The following is a 16,629-nucleotide window of genomic DNA, read 5'->3' as shown; positions in this document are numbered from 1 at the left end:
TTTTCCTATTCGTTTATTAACTGTTAAGTAATCGATATTTAGGGTGTTTGATTTGTGTTTTCTGGGTTATAATTTTTTTTTGTGCCCAATACACGTTATAATTTGGAAATCCTGGCTGGAGCACTAGAACTGATCAAACCTGTGTTATGCTGTTGTGTATATTGCCACAGTATGTGTGCTGTAGAATGTTAAACACTACCTTAAAAAAAAATGCTCACTTCACACTCGTGAAACCTACTTTTAGTGTTTAAGGTGTTGTTATTTAGGGCAAAACTTTGTGCTCACAATGATTCTTGAAAGCCAGGGATTTGGAAAAAAATGTTTCATTCAAACATCAAATACGCAAGAATCTAGGTTAATAAATGTTTGCCAAGAGTTGTTATTTTGATCTACAAAGACTGGAGTTTCAAACCTGAGATTTTCAGCACCAATCAAGATCCACTGATTCAGGAGTGAGGATGTAAAGACTGCATGGAATAACATCCTGAAGTTTGACTAGCAGCTGAGCTAGTGCTACAACAGATCATTTTGGTGTTTTTTTTTGTTAGCTCTTCAGGCTTGGACACTCAGCTAGTATTTCTGTAACCCTGTTGGCTGAACACCAAACAATTTGTTTGAAATTCCAATTGTTAATTGATGAATAAAATTTATACAAATGTCTGATCAGCTCCTGAATTGGCTGACTTAAGAATATTACAAGGAAATAGAGATTTGAAATTCAAAACCTATACAAACAGAATATCTTTTCAAAAGAGCGATGTAGAATAGTATATATCTGTGCAACTTGATTAAAGTGTGAAGTATTAGTGCAAAACGTTTCTCTAGAATCATATATTTTTAACTCTTCAAAGGGCAGGCAGTATGTTTCGTAATATTCCTGCCAGTATTCATTTCAGCATTCAAATTTTTCAATAAATAACTTTTTCCAAATATGTTGATTGGTGGCTTGCTAAATTTATCTAGAATGTAGCAAGATACAAATGGTAACCTATAAGCTTCACTCTGAGCACACAGTTTTATACCCCATATTGTGCACTATAATTTATACAGTTTTTTCAAAATAAAGTGTCTTTCTTTCAACAATTTCTTTCAAACAATGAAAATTTTATCTGTGTACTGTGTTGAACATATAAAGATATATTGTCCTGATCAGGTACTGAAGGCCATTTAAGTATTGTAAAATGACAAATATTTTGTAATGCTTTTATTTTTAAGGAAGAAATATGGATAAAATTTTTAAATCAGTAAGTTTAGAACAAAGGTTAACATTTTTATTAAGCTGTTACTTAGCTTTGAAAGCCTTATTTACTAAAATCATAGTTTTGTTGTTAACTTTTTGACCATGTAAATACTATCTTATGGATCCAGTGTACAAGAAGGTTGTTTCCAAAAGAAATTAATTTTATAGTAATTTCAGTTTGCTATTTGAAATTTACTAATGTTCCATAATATAAATTCACCTCATTAATGTTGCCAACAATTCTGAACTAGTCAAGGTAATTTGCCTGAAAACTGCAACCTGACATGTGCAGAATTGTACTCTAACTCTAGTGTTTAGATGAAAAAAGAGCTTTTAACAAAAATTAATATGCTACAAATTCAACAAATCTGAAACCAAGCCAGAAACATTCTGGTCAGGCAGCATCCCTGGAGAGAAGAAAGCCTTTTTAATATTTCAGGTTTTGCAATGTTATGTTGGGATCCTTTCTGTTACATTGACTCGACCTTCCATCTCCATAGATTCCAACAATGTTGCAGCTTTTATTACAATCTATCCTAATTGCTAATTTCACCTAATTTTCCTAACTAATCTTTTACATTCTTTATCATTTGTTTCTATTTCACATGAAAGTAAATGTAAATACAGTAACTGCAAAATGGATGGCATTCATTTATTAAAAATAAATTATTACAAAGTCTGGCTCATCCTGAAGTCCAGAGAGTGTTGGATACTGAATCCAGCACATCACATCATAAATTATATGTACCAGAGGGCAAGTTAAATCACCCCCTCCAAACCGCCACCACCTGCCCAGCGTGCGCGCGCGCGCACGCACACACACACACACACTGGACTTGGGGTGGCTTTTGAAAAATGATTAATTGGCACAGGTAAGCTTTTTGAATTATATTTTGGCGTCTGGTAATTTCGGTCACAGGAAGGATATTCCTATTTGTGTGAATCTTTTATGAAATTTTCCATTAAGGTTGAATAATTTGAAACAGTTTTCTTTCACACATTAGTTGTATCAGAAGCTTTGCTGTGTTTCTCAACAGCAATGAACCATGCACTTTTCCCAGAAGGTTACTTTGAAGCATGTTGATCAGTTGAAGAGCAAGTGCTTCCCTTCATTAGTTCTATCTGCTACTGTTCTGATGTGGTGCTGTGCTTCAGCTATCCATAATTATGCCTATGTTGATGTTTAGCTCCGTAAAACAAAGCAAGAAATTTGCTCAAAATATGCCTTAAGATGATCATGAGCATTCTGCTGAAACATTTCATATCAGAATATAAAGGCATGTTGTGCAGTTATATCTCCTGGTAGAACCTTACCTCCTGTCTAATTCCTGAAAAACTCAAAAGAACACTGGAATAAAATTATGATTGACTTGAACATTAGTCACTCTGGAGCATGGACTGACATGATCTCTTGGGATATCATTAGGTCAGTGCATTAGAGGTCACACAAGCTTATATGTATAAATATGCAGTTTGTGCACTTTCATTAATCATCAAATTTACTCGATTCCCATGTTAATATTTGCACCTAAAGTGGCAGCATCAAATTTACCTGATAAAGCAGAATAGCTGATTTTATTGCAGAAATTTTATTGTCTTCAGATACATTAGTTCAACTTTGTAGCATGAATTTCTCCCATTGAAAAACATGTAGCAGAAGTAGATCATGACTATGGGATGTCAGCCATAAGTGGAAGATGTAACATCTGTTTATAGCCATTGTGGAGTATATGTCACCGCAGGTTAATTACCTGGACTATAATTAGAGCAGCATGTTGAGATGTAATAGTGACAGAGATTTGGCATTAACTACTACCTGTCTGAGGGACATCTTCAACTTCAGAGTAAGTTCTGAACAGCAGTCTTGAGCAAAAGTGAACTTAAGTTTCTATACAATAGGTGCCATCTCACTTTGATCAGGTTACAATCCACAACTATATCACTGAAGTTATGTTTCCTTTTCTGTCGCAAAGCAATGTGCTTCAAAATCAGTAATGGTATGTGAAACTGGAGAAAAGAAAATCCCAATTTTGAGTTGTCACTTCCCTTGAATAAAAGGCACCCTTGATTCTACCTACATTGTTATTTGGGTATGCGTAGCCTGTGCCCTTGTTTTAAACAAATAGTTGTCCATTCAGTATTCAGATAATGTATGATGGCCACACATTAGATTTATTTTCCCTGAGCCTATGCATGACATTAATGGCATTACCAGAAAATCATGAATTCCATGTGTATGGAACGTGAGACAGAATGCAAATCTAGTTTCTAAGAGAAAGATTATTCAAATGTAACTGAGACTTCTGTGAAAGCCACAAATCTTTTCTCTGTCCTTCTTTCTCTCCTCCGTGCAACTCATCCAAAAATTACCACTTGATGCCGCCTTGGGGGAAAAAAATAGATGCTGGAGATTTTTGAAGGTTTTCTTAGGATTGCTTGCTGTCTGCATAAAAGTCAAACCTTACTCTGGGAATCTGTATGCTTTGGGTTGTTACTTTGTCACTAACCCAGAGAAAAAGGATAAACATCATTTGCGAGCTCAAAGTGAATCTGCATATGTAGAAACTATTGCAGAACTGAGTGTTCTCGGAGTGTTCCTTATAACTGTCTTTAACAATATTTCTTGCAACATCTAAATATGCCACCTTTCTTGGATCACGAATTGTGATGCTATGACATTCTCAGCAGGAATATTTCTGCAAAAGCATCTGCTCCTCATCTCTCTGCCAGATGTTTCAATTGCATTTGTCACTAACGCTTTCACCTGCAGCGATTGTCCACGATTGTTTCAGAATGCTACCATCTGAATGGTTGAATCTTTAATCCAGATTTGCTGGAATTGCCTCATGCAGTGAGGCAAGTAAATACTGGCCTTTTGATCCTTGTGAATAATTTTGTATTTAATCAGTAGGTCCCTGAACTTGAAACTGAAAAAATGACTTAGAAGTTCATAGCCATGTTGTACTTTGACATAATAGCCAGCTTTTCTTCACCAGCCATCTTTTCTCTTTTCACCTGTGTTAAATGACATTCTGAAATTCCTCTTTTAAACTTACGCAGATTTTGCAAAATTTCTCTGGATATAGTGAATGAAAATTTTCATGTAATGAAGAAAAACTAAAATCCTCATCATATTGACTTTCTTTGCAAGCTTCCTGTAAGAAGAAAAGGTGTTGAGTTAGCATAGAGACATTTTTGAATGAAGTTACTGTACATTGTGTTTGGCAGAATAAAGTTAGGGCTTTGAATCTGGTTAAATAAAATGTGATTGTTGCAGTGAATAGGATACAGACTACAACATTTAATGCCCTCATTGGTTCCCACTCAAATTGATCATCTCCAAAGAAGCTGTGTTAATTCTATGACATGTAATCCTGCAGGTAGAAATGAATGTTGCAATATAATAGATGTCATGGTGGCTCAGTGGTTAGCACTCTGCCTCACAGCGTCACAAACTCAAGTTCAATTCCTGCCTCAGGCAACTGTCTGTGTGGAGTTTGCACGATCTCCCCATGTCTGCGTGGGTTTCCTACGGGTACTCCGGTTTCCTCCCACAGTCCAAAGATTAGGTTAGGTGAATTGCCCATTCTAAATTGCCCGTAGTGTTAGGTGCGTTAGTCAGGAGTAAATGTAAGGGAATGGGCCTGGGTAGGTTGCTCTTTGGAGGGCCGGTGTGGACTTGTTGGGTTGAAGGGCCTGTTTCCACACTAGAGAATCTAATGTAAAAAGAATCTAAAATTTACTGAAAGAACTAGCTGAAAATCGTAGTAGTGAAAGTCACTCAACACTACACAAAGATACCTAAAACAACTATGTACTTTACAATTTACCAAAATAAATTTTACTAGGAATGAATATCTTGCTTGTTGAAGCTAGAAGAAGCAAGACATTTATTTTACATCAGTTCTATATAAGTATTAAATATCTTGAAGTTTTCCTTGTTAATTTCTGGACCAATCATTTGGAGATACCTTATATCCCTATTACTCCCCTACCTCCCATGCTTTCCTTCCAGCTAAATTTGAGTTAACAATAGCACTTGTGTGAATGCATCCAGCCATAACCTGCAATATACTTGGATAAATGTTTACCAAGATAGAATAATTCAGAATCTTAGTAAAATCAAAGTCACATACAATATAGCAGTGCGATACTTTTGTAAACATAGTTTTGCATGTTTCTCTGCTAAGCTGTGGGGACAACTTATGTTTAACGTACATGCTGACTGGGCTGTGCTTTAATGTAGGTAATACATAGGTTGCATTTCTGACACACCTGGTGGCCCTCAACAATCTCAATAATCTGCATGGCCTGCCTTATTGCATTAATTTATAGTAGCATTTGTGCACTTCACTACTAGAAAGTTGCATTATTGCAGTTTTGCATGTTCATTAAAGCAACCACATCTATGTAGCATCTTATGTCATCTATTGTACCTCCCAAAGCACTGCACAACTATTGAATTTTCTTACAAAGTATAGCAATTCTCTGTGGGGGAAAAAGCCACACTGACAAGATCCCAAACACAGGAAATGAATACATGGGCAGATAATCTGTTTTTGATGTTTGAGAAAGGTATATTGGCCAGATCAATAAAAGGACCCTTCACAAGCAGACTAGATCTCATTTTAATGTTTCATCTGAAAATTGGCATCTTTGAGAAGGGGTAGCATTCCCTCCGTTTTTACATTTGAAAGATAAGGATGCTACCAGTTAATTGGGTTATTGTTCATGAGCCATTGCTCCAGTGCCTCTCAATTGCAGTTCTTTCCACACTGGTAGATCATTTAAGTATTTACAACTTATCTGAGATCCAACAACGCATCATGAGTAAACCTGCAATTTCATGAATGCAGTAAAAATATTGGTCTTCATTTAGCATTGTACTGAAATAAATTAAAGATCATGGAGCTTGAAATGGCTTGCTTGTTTTAGAAATTATGCTTTAGAAAATATTGGCTCCCTGATACTTGCACTGAAATCAAACCAAAGGAATATTCTGTCAAATTTTGTTTTATTTTAAATGTGACTTGCAATTTCTAATACTGTTAGTATGGCCCAGTGAAGATTTATAATTATTTTGTAGGTAATTTTTTCTAGTAAGCACAACATGGTTAGACTTTGAAACAGAAATTACACTTTTACAGGTTTATATTTTGTAACTACCTTTGCAGAGTTTTCAAAGGCCTGGAATAGCAGAACTAATAAGGACCATTTTTACTGGACAAAAGATTGACATTTTAAAATATATTTTGGGTAAAAGACCTGTTGTGCAGTTGATCACAGGTACATAAATATTTCAGTCTAGTTTTGTTAACCAAAACAATAACTTGAGAAACTTCTAGCCAAATTGGGGCTGCTGTTCAGAACAATCATCCTTTATGGAAGATGCCAATGAATGTCATGAACTTCTAGCACAGAAACAGGCCTACGGTCAACTAGATTTGTCCTATTGTTTGTGCTCCTATAAGCCTCCTCTCAAACACATATTGTTAATGGAAGACTGTTCATCCAAGTTCTGGGAGGAAATTGAAGAGAGAAATTTCATGCCAGCTTGTTAACTTTAAGGTGGTAGAATCTTTATATGTTTAAAAATAGATTCTACCATGTTTAGAAATTGTAACAAGACTTGTCTTGTTGGCATGACTTTTCCATAAGCATTTACTTTTGATCTGTTGCATGCAATTTTAAATAATTGTCTACGTTAGCCATTGGATAATTTCAGGTGTCTGTATCAGAAATTGGACAACTGTGAGGTTGAATTATTCCATCAATTTAGTTCCTCGATACCTAAATTTCAACCTGTTAAATCCCAGGTTGAATTGATCACGTGTTGTTTTCTCTTAACTAGAAGCCATCAAAATAAACAAGAAATCCAATAAGAAATCTGGAAGAAACTTCATTTCCAAAGTTGGGTGAGAATTTGGAAATCGCTACCACAGGGAATGGTTGAAGCTAATAATATAGAAACATTTAAGGGAAAGCATTTGACCAAGGAATTAATTCGATAGTAGATTTCAATAAGTAATCATGAGAGCAGGCTCAATGGAATATAAATACGTGCATGGATCTTTTAAGCAAAATCATGTTTCTGTGCCATAAATCCAATGTAAAAGCCCTTGCAATGTTGGCTTCCATGCTAACATTGTCACAACTGCCTGTGACTACATGCTGGGAGAGGTACTATTACATTTAGGCAAACATCTGATGGTGCAAAATTGTATGGCAATTCTGTAGGTAGATGATTTATCCCTTTTGATTAGTTATGAATCATAAAGCACATGGCAAGCTCATTTACATAAATATATTCTCTTTTTAGCAAGTTCCATTTTGCAGTTTGCAGTACTGTATTCTTGTCCTATAATTATAAATTATACTTAACACTACAGTAACTAATCAATAAATCTACAAAATAGTTTATGGGACTAGCATTTTCTTCTTATTTGTTACCATTTGTTGAAACAAATTAAATTTTCCAGATAAGATGGACGGAATGTATTTGGAAGAACACATCCTTTTTTTTGTACTTCTAGATTAGACTTGTACAAGGTCCTTGTTGCCATTTTTTCCAGTATTCAAGATCCAAAATATCCAGCTTGTTCAAAGGTTAACATCAGTCATCTTTTTCACCTGTTCCTTTGCTTGACTCCATTTAACTCCTGCCTACTCATGACCTCATTCCAGACCTCTCAATTTGCTACTTTAACACGTTGAAATAAAAATCAGTTTTTCTTTAGATCTCTCCAGGCTTTGTCTTATCTACTTCTGCAATTTCTCCAGCCTTGCATGTTATTCCACCCTTGCAGTCTGTACACCCTGTTCACCATGCTGCTGGAACAAATTTTTCAACTATTTTTGCCTTCTTTTCTGTACATCTTTCCACAAATCAATAGAGGTTTATTTTTTTAAAAGAAAAATCTATTTAACCAGTCATGCTCGTGGTATAAAAATATATGAATGCAAAGCTTGTTATTACCACTTAATCAATAGATTTCTGCCAAAATCAGATGAGAGCTGAGAATTTTCAAAAGTTATCTCGTCATAATGTCGTAATTGGTAGCACAGCTAAACCAGTAGTTCTTTCAGCTGTATATCATTCATTTATGGGTCACCACCACTTGCATCGGTTTTGTCTAAAAGTCATTTATAAAACTAATTGTGGCAAACTTTACATCTGTGACAGCATGTGACTTTTGAATTGTGACCCGTGCTGCGAGATATCAAGTGTTTATCTTTTACGCGGAATATCAAATAAAAGACTTTCATTCAATTATATTAATTAACTAAAACAGGATAGCTTTATTACTTATGCATGTAACTTATATTCTCTCAATACATATAGAGTCACAGGTAGAAAGGATAGTGAAGATGATGTTTTGTTGGAGTGACCACACAATAAATGCTTACCTTTATGGTCAGTGCATTGCATTTAGGAGTTGGGAGGTCATGTTGTGGCTGTACAGAACATTAGTTAAGCCACTTTTGGAATACTGTATTCAATTCTGCTGTAGGTAGGGTGTCATGAAACCTGATAGGGTTTAGACAAGATTTGCAAGGTTGTTGCCAGGGTTGGATGGGCTGAGCTACAGGGAGAGGCTGAATAGGCTGGGGGCTATTTTCCCTGGACTGTTGGAAGTTGAGGGGTGACATTAGAGAGGTTTGGAAAATCATGAGGGGCACTGTTAGGGTAAATAGACAAGTCTTTTCTGGGATGGGTAGGGGGTCAGGGGGTCCAAAAATAGATAGCATAGGTTTAAGGTGAGAGAGGAAAGATTAAAAGGAGACTGAAGGGTCAACTTTTTCATGCAGAGAGTGGTGCGTGTATGGAATTAGCTGCCAGAGGAAGTGGTGGAGATTTGTACAATCACAACATTTAGAAGGCATCTGGATGGGTATATTAATAGGAAGGGTTTAAACAGATATGGGCCAAGTGCTGGCAAATGGGACTAGATTAAGTTAGGATGTCTGGTCAGCATGTCTGAGTTGGACCGAAGGGTCTGTTTCCATGGTGTACAGCTCTATGACTCTGACTTATTTTATCTCTTCTGTCTGTTCCATTTGGAAAAATTGCTTTATTACAAATACTTTTGAGATACACCAGTGTTTGAACTGAATATTTCTGCAAAAGAAGTAATTGAATTTTTTTTTCTTGCACTCATCAGGACAAATTCAAGAATGCCAATTTATACTGCATGAGAAAAGTGTGCTGGTTGGTTGGCATGTTACCTCTGGGCAAGATATTGCTTTGGATAATGCACTTGAAATTAAAAAGGTGCTGTATCTGCACATCTTCATTTTGGATGCATGGGACAGATCACTGCATATCGGTGTATGCAGCTTCAAAACAGACAATACTTGGATATGCTTTTAGAAACTATGTATGTTCATAGGTATGGGCCTGTCCTCTGCAGTCAAGATGAACATATTAGGGGTTGGATCTTTTTGAAATAAACAAAATAATGGGGCCGACAGTTGCCTTGTGCATTCTCCATTTCAATGCCTTGAATAATAGAAGCAACTTGCGGATGTTACGCACCCTTTTCTCTTTATATAAATTGTTCCCTTTGAATTTGTCATTTTCTTGATTCTGTCCTGATGAGTGCAAGACAAAAACTTCAACTTTTTTTTCCCCATTGTGCACAAGTTCTGTTAGTGGGCGGCACGGTGGCACAGTGGTTAGCACTGCTGCCTCACAGCACCAGAGACCCGGGTTCAATTCCCGCCTCAGGCGACTGACTGTGTGGAGTTTGCACGTTCTCCCCATGTCTGCGTGGGTTTCCTCCGGGTGATCCGGTTTCCTCCCACAGTCCAAAGATGTACAGGTCAGGTGAATTGGCCATGCTAAATTGCCCGTAGTGTTAGGTAAGGGGTAGATGTAGGAGTATGGGTGGGTTGCGCTTCGGTGGGGCGGTGTGGACTTGTTGGGCCGATGGGCCTGTTTCCACACTGTAATGTAATCTAATACCAAATTACCAATTTAGTTATACTTAATGGTCTTAAATATTTGTTCCTGCTTCTTTATCAATACCACTGATCCATTGTATAAACCTTTCATATTTCTTGTACGGGTATGTTAAATGTATCCACATGATGCATTTCTAATTTCATAATCTATTCATTAATTTGGTCTGGTTCATTCTGGATAATATCAGACTCCTTTTTATTGTGCAGATTGAGGTGTTTAAAGCAAATCCTGTGATACTGTACAAGGTGGTCTCTGCTGTTTGTTTACTAACAGTTCCAACTATACCGAATTGAAAGCAACTGCATGTTTACAACCTTTTTGCACCATGGCCCCCTCTCCTAGCTGGTCTGTCTTCTCTCTGCTCTGCTTATGTAGTCAAATTGGCACCATTACAGGAAATCTTCGACTTTACAAAGCTTGAGATCCAGATGTTCTGTTTCTTCCCACCGTTCCTTCCAAAGAAAAACTAAATGCTCTTTCAAAAAACGATTAAGTTCATTTTAATTTCTCAACATGATAGTTGATTTAAAATTTGATGCCAAGATATTTTTAAGTGCAAACAGGATAGGGCTGTGATGCACTTTATCCATCTATTATTGTCGATCAAGTTTTCACTGACTAAACTCTTTGAGAAAATATGAGCTCTTTATTTAAAAAGATCCACCTGAATTATATTGCCTTGATGGTTTTATGCATTAATTTTGTCAAGAATTTCCAATTTGCTTTTCCAGCCATGCTGTGGATCACGATTCATGGGCAAATTGATCTTAATATTTTCTTGTTATAAGTCAACAGTATTTCTTTGCCACCCTAATATTTTGTTACATCAAACCCATGAGATAGAGGAAAAATTAATGCATTCAGAGGGGAATGGGGTAATTAATAATTTTTCCCCCAGTATATATTTGTTTGCATTAATGTTAATTTAAATAAAGGCAGCTCAGTTTGTGTTTCTTGTGGTCCAGTGGTAGTGTCCCTACCTCTGAATCTAAGAGCCAGAGATGAAGTCCCACCTGCTCCAGAACTGAGAGAATGCCTCCAAACAGGTTGATTAGGAAATATCTAAAGTCAGCTTAGTTTGAGGCCTTTGTGGTATGGTGGTAATGTCCCTATCTCTGGGCCAGAAGGCTTTAGTTCATGTCTTATCTGCTCCAGAACTGTGTAATAACATTTCTGAACAGGTTGGTTAAAATATTAAAAAGGCAGCTTAGGACTTAATTTCAGAAAAGTAGTTGAACTTAAATCTCAACATTTTGAATTTTCTTTCCAGATTCAATTGAAGCTTTAAAATTGTAAACAATATGGTGTGCCCTTTATCCCTTGGTATTTACTGGCCGCAGACCTGCAGAACAATATATCTTTATAGGAATAACAAGTGTAACAGTTTACATTCAGCCAGACCAGGTTATTCTAAAATTTGGAAGCACAAATTAGCCTTTATTTTTGTGGCAGTTGATCTATTCCCTATGCCCTAATTAGCAGTTATTTTTCCAGTCTACTGGAAAATAATTTTGTTTCAGTTCATGAAATGTTGCTGACTCCAATGCTCAAAATTCATATTTCCTGCTGAATACATGTGCACATGAATTTCAGTGCCATTTTAAGATTATAGAATGTCAATTTTTTTGAAAATGTTGTACTTTTTAAGGTGCAACATATAATTTTTATACTCAACATACGTTTGAAAAGATAACAGTGAAATACCTTTTTCCCCTTTGACAATAGACTGCCATGTTTCAAACCTTTTAAACGGTAGGAAGGAAGAGTTGCATCCCATGCATCATGTATGAATTTTTAATACCAAAAAGGGAAAATATATTTAATATAATGTGCCATTTTTTTGTTCTCCCCCCCCCCCCCCCCCCCCCCCAGAGGTCACTGATGGGAACTACTCTGGTGTGGCTGCATGTTGGCTTTTATTAGATCTATTCTTTTAAAAAAAATGGGCAGCAGGATGAACCTGTTAGTATTTTAACATGTGAACCACTGATTATTGATCACATTATTAGTTTTGTATTGCATCAGCAGAGCATTTCCATCAGAGCTACTTAAAATGTTTTCAGGCCTAACTGTCTCTGTCTTGTATCATTTTACATTGTAGGGTCTACTCTGAAACGGCTATGTCTAGGCAAAGATCGCAGTAGTAACTATCCAATTTTCTTTCTTTGTTTTATACTGTAAAATTGCATCAGTTGTATTTTTGGATAGAAATTAACTGCTTCTGTAGTTACCTGTAACATGTATTATCTTTTAGGTGGCACATCATTGGTGAATTGGTTTACTTAGTAGAAATATAAATCCATGTGCCTCTGCTTATGTTTGTTTTGTATTATGGTTTTTATTAGATTTTATTTTATCAGTTATCTTCTCATTTTAGTGGATGAATATTTACAGTTGCACTTTAAAACAAAAAAAACTAAAATACTGTACAATCAATGCTTTCTTTTAGGGTCTTCAAGTAGCAGCAGTACAAGTCAGTCAGTGCAGCAGATTTTACAACAGCAACAACACCAGCCCCAACGTCATCAGCCACCTCAACAACAAAACCAAACCAATAACAGTAACAACAAGAAGGGAACTTTTACAGATGACCTGCACAAGCTTGTAGATGATTGGACAAAGGAAACAGTTGGAGCTGCACAGTTCAAACCTTCTTTAAACCAATTAAAGCAGCACCAGCAAAGATTCGATAAGGAGCCTAGGCAAAAATCATCCCAGCATGATGTAAGTGATAAGAACTTGTGCATTGAATTAACGATGTGTGGTGACATTGAATATTTTAACACTTTTTAGCTGAAGTTCGGACAGGAGTCACCCAAAAGGCAGGAATTTCATTTATATGTAACCCACTTAATGATACTACACAGTACAGTTTTAAGGCATTAGTTCTGGGAAGCCATAGGCATGTTTGCAACTCCATTGTGAGTTTCAGCTTACTTTTTCAGTTACATTTCTCCTTTGGTACCACATGTACTTCAATTGCACAGATAGTGAGTTTGGCATCCTGCATGGTATGCAACACCTGCTGTTTATAGATTCTTGCCTTATTTGCTGAATTAATAAAACAGTTATCATTGTACAATATAAGAGCAATTGCCTTACTAATTAAGACGAGTGTTTGAATGCTATACTGTTTAAATGTGGACTTGAAGCTATATTCTAGCATCAGGTCAGCTCTTTATGGCCTACCCCCTCACTGTCCCACTGCTGACAAATCCAGGCTCACCATGTGGAACACCACATGTAAGAAACACCAACGGTGACAATAGCATTGAATGTAGTCTGTGTGGCAAACTTAATTGTCAGTCACAAAGTGTAGATCAGTAGCACCACAACTGGCCAAGTCTTGAAAGGCACATGTCCCAGTTCAGTTTCGGCAGAAGCTGAGGCAATCAGCATGACCGAAAAGCCTCCTTGGGCCAGTTGACTTCAATCTACCTGTTGCAAATGCATCTGTCCTCCTGATTCCCCAAAATGTCTGCTACCTACAAGGTTTAATAGTCTCCACCTGACTGAAGCTTAACACTATCCATGACAAAGCATCTTGATTGAATGGGACTCCAACCACCTATGTAAACATTCACTCCTTTTACCACAAGTGCACAGTGACAGCAGTGTATACTATGTAAAAGTTGCACTGCAGCAACTCAATCATGTTGCAAATTCATGACTGTTATCTCCTAGAAGGGCAAGGACAGCAGATGCATGGTTTCTCCACCACGTGCATGTTCCTCTTGAAGCCACACAGCATCCTGATTTGGAACTATATTGCTATTCCTTTACTGTCACTGGCTCGAGATCCTAGAACTGTTTTTCTGCCAGCAGTGTAGGAGTACCTGCACCAGCCATATTAAAGCAATACATGTGGTGGTTGAAAGGCAATTAGGCATCAGCAACAGATGTAGTCTTGTCATCAATGTCGACATCCTGTCAATGAAGGAAAAAACATCATTAGGATATAATGAAAACCTTATTACTTTCGTTTGGTGTCATAAATTTCAGGAATGTTTTCTATTATATGGTTATAGAAGAATATTTAATACTTTATTGAAACCAATCCATTTTAGGAAGCTGTTCCATTCTTTATTTATACCATTGTGCTCGTTTACCAGTCAGATTTATAAAATATTCTCTTCCTTTTAGGGAACAGCTGCCCCAGGGATGACAAGAAAGTTCTCTGTTCCAGTGACATGTCCTACATCAACAGCTTTAACACCAGGAAAATCAACAGTACCAGCAGGATTGCCAGCTACTTCTATCCCTGGTACAGTACCTACTTACATGCTGCCTCTGTGCCAGTATGGTGGCATGATCCCAGCACCGCTTTATGGTGTGCAATGGCCAGGTGTCTCAGGTCCAACTTCACAGCCTGGGGTATTCAGTGCTCAAGGAATATCCTCATTTCCATCTCTTAGCAAAGGAGGCATACAGATGTTTCCGGTACCAATCCAAAAACCTATTATAAACCCATCTGGGTCCAACGTGAGGACTACCTAGCTTTGTTGTGAAGAATTTGAAACAAGAAGGACATGGGGTGGAGGGAGGGAACATTTTTGAGAACAGTTTAATTTAACTGCTTTCTTTATAAAGATAAAATTAAATATACTTGATTGTAGCTGAATACTATTGGCAGCCAGGGTGGGCTTGCTAATGCACATAGCCATACATTGCAATGAGCAATCACTGTGAAATATTTTCACAAAGCATTGCTGAAAGCTAGATAGTTCTTGGGTGATAGATGCATTTGTCTTGCAATTTGGACACTTTATATTTTGCTTTGTACATTTAACACTAGTAACCTTAAACTGAGTTTAATTAACTTGAATGGATATTGAGATAAATTTAATAACCCTGCAGGAGTACAGTGCCTTGAATTATGCTTTTCAGTTTCCTCTGGAAAGAAATATTTAAAAGGTTTTTTAAGTTTCTGCTGTGGTCTGTTGGACATGTTTTAGTTTAGTTATGAAAAGCCTGAAGGTTTACAAGATGTCTGTTACTGGTAACTTAGCTACATGCACATGAACAATGAATATTTATATCTGTTGCTTTATTGTCATTGTCACATGAAAGTAACTATATTAATGCTGCTAGAATTGTCTCCTTTTTTTCAGGGACTTAAATTCACATACAAAACAAATTAGCTGCTGCTCAATCCACTTGCTTCTGTAGGGATAACTTGAGTAATTCTGATTCTAAATTCATTAAGGAGAAAAATAAAAGTGTGACCTTTATCTGCTATGTTTAAATATCTGCACATAAGTTCACTCAAGTTGTGGTATTGTTTTAGAGAAGCATTGAACTTTGTTTAAATTGCTGATATACCAACAGTATTAACACTACACAGCAAACTGTCATGTCTTTTATGTTATCTTGTGCTTTTCAATGATATGAACACTTTATTTATGTATGCTTAACCATGAATGGATTTGGCTGAAATGAATATTTATCAGAAGGTCTGTTTATAGCTGGGAAAGCACTGGATGATTTTTGTTTGTTTAGTTAAACTGTAATTTATTCAGCATATAGGTTGCTTTATTTTTGAACACAATCTGTCTTGATGGCTAGGGGGATCAAATCTTAACTTTTGTATTGTTAAGCCTCATGCAGAACTTGAATTGATAGAACACCAAGTGGAACGCTTTGGGGACAGAAAGGCAGACGAGAGGTAAGCAAGGTAGATGTGACACTTTACAAAGTCAGTTCCAAAAGTACACTGCTCTGATTTCTTTCCTGCAATATTTTATACGACATGCTGAAAGGCAGAGATGTCTTGTACTGCCAAGCTGTGAAGAATTGTATTGCTACTGTACTTCTAATTGTTAATGTCTAAATTATTTTGTTTATACCCTTTAATATTCATCAATTCAGTTAGAATTGGAATTTTATAGAACATTGTGCAGAATCTTCTGCCTTGGCAAAACACTTCCTGTAGTAAGAGATTTCTGTTCTCTGTTATTTGTATCTTGCATTTATTTTGTTTATATTTATGTCTGTATGCTTCATGAGCAAAAATGGAAAATCTAACCTAAAATCAGACATCTAATGCTTGCACTAAGAACAATTGGATTGCTTTGCCTGTTAAATAGTTGACTTTTGTTTTACTGACATGGTCAGTGGCATTCAAATCACAGATTGTAACTGTTTAAAGATATAAATAAAACATATTTTGTGCTTGACTTTGTACACTCAGTTTTAACTTTTTGGACATCACTGTATGTTATCCAATTTGAATTTTCTGTTGGTAACCAAAGCAAAAACCCCATTTTGTTTTTGTTGTATGGCGTGTGATGGCAAATCAGACTTTATTTTCTATCGCTAGTTTACTGAAGGTAATAAAAGTAAACCATGTAGTGTGGGGTTGGAATCACATTTAAGCTGGGCTGAGTAGTGGTTCCCTTTCTTGAACAACAAGTGAATCAGTTGA

General features: G+C 36.5%; 1 protein-coding gene across 7 annotated transcripts in view; it reads left to right on the top strand.

Annotated features, from left to right (window-relative positions):
• The window catches only part of wnk2 (WNK lysine deficient protein kinase 2), a 172,447-nt gene extending 156,066 nt beyond the window's left edge, over window positions 1-16,381 (top strand). For 5 of the 7 annotated variants that reach the window (XM_087994281.1, XM_087994277.1, XM_087994280.1 and 2 more), the window contains 3 exons: window positions 12,307-12,348; window positions 12,655-12,929; window positions 14,349-16,381. In XM_087994281.1, coding sequence (XP_087850407.1) covers window positions 12,307-12,348; window positions 12,655-12,929; window positions 14,349-14,702 — 671 coding nt within the window. In that variant the 3' untranslated portion in view covers window positions 14,703-16,381. The remainder of the gene's footprint in view (window positions 1-12,306; window positions 12,349-12,654; window positions 12,930-14,348) is intronic. The other 2 variants (XM_087994279.1, XM_087994278.1) reach the window with 2 other exon arrangements.
• The last annotated feature ends 248 nt before the right edge of the window (window positions 16,382-16,629 follow it).

Source organism: Chiloscyllium plagiosum, unplaced genomic scaffold (genome assembly GCF_037043375.1).
Source record: "Chiloscyllium plagiosum isolate Xiang-an unplaced genomic scaffold, Cpla_swu_hap1 HiC_scaffold_14, whole genome shotgun sequence".
NCBI classification, from domain to species: domain Eukaryota; kingdom Metazoa; phylum Chordata; class Chondrichthyes; order Orectolobiformes; family Hemiscylliidae; genus Chiloscyllium; species Chiloscyllium plagiosum.
Note: the sequence above shows the minus strand (reverse complement) of the source record. Positions and strands in the feature narration are given on the sequence as shown.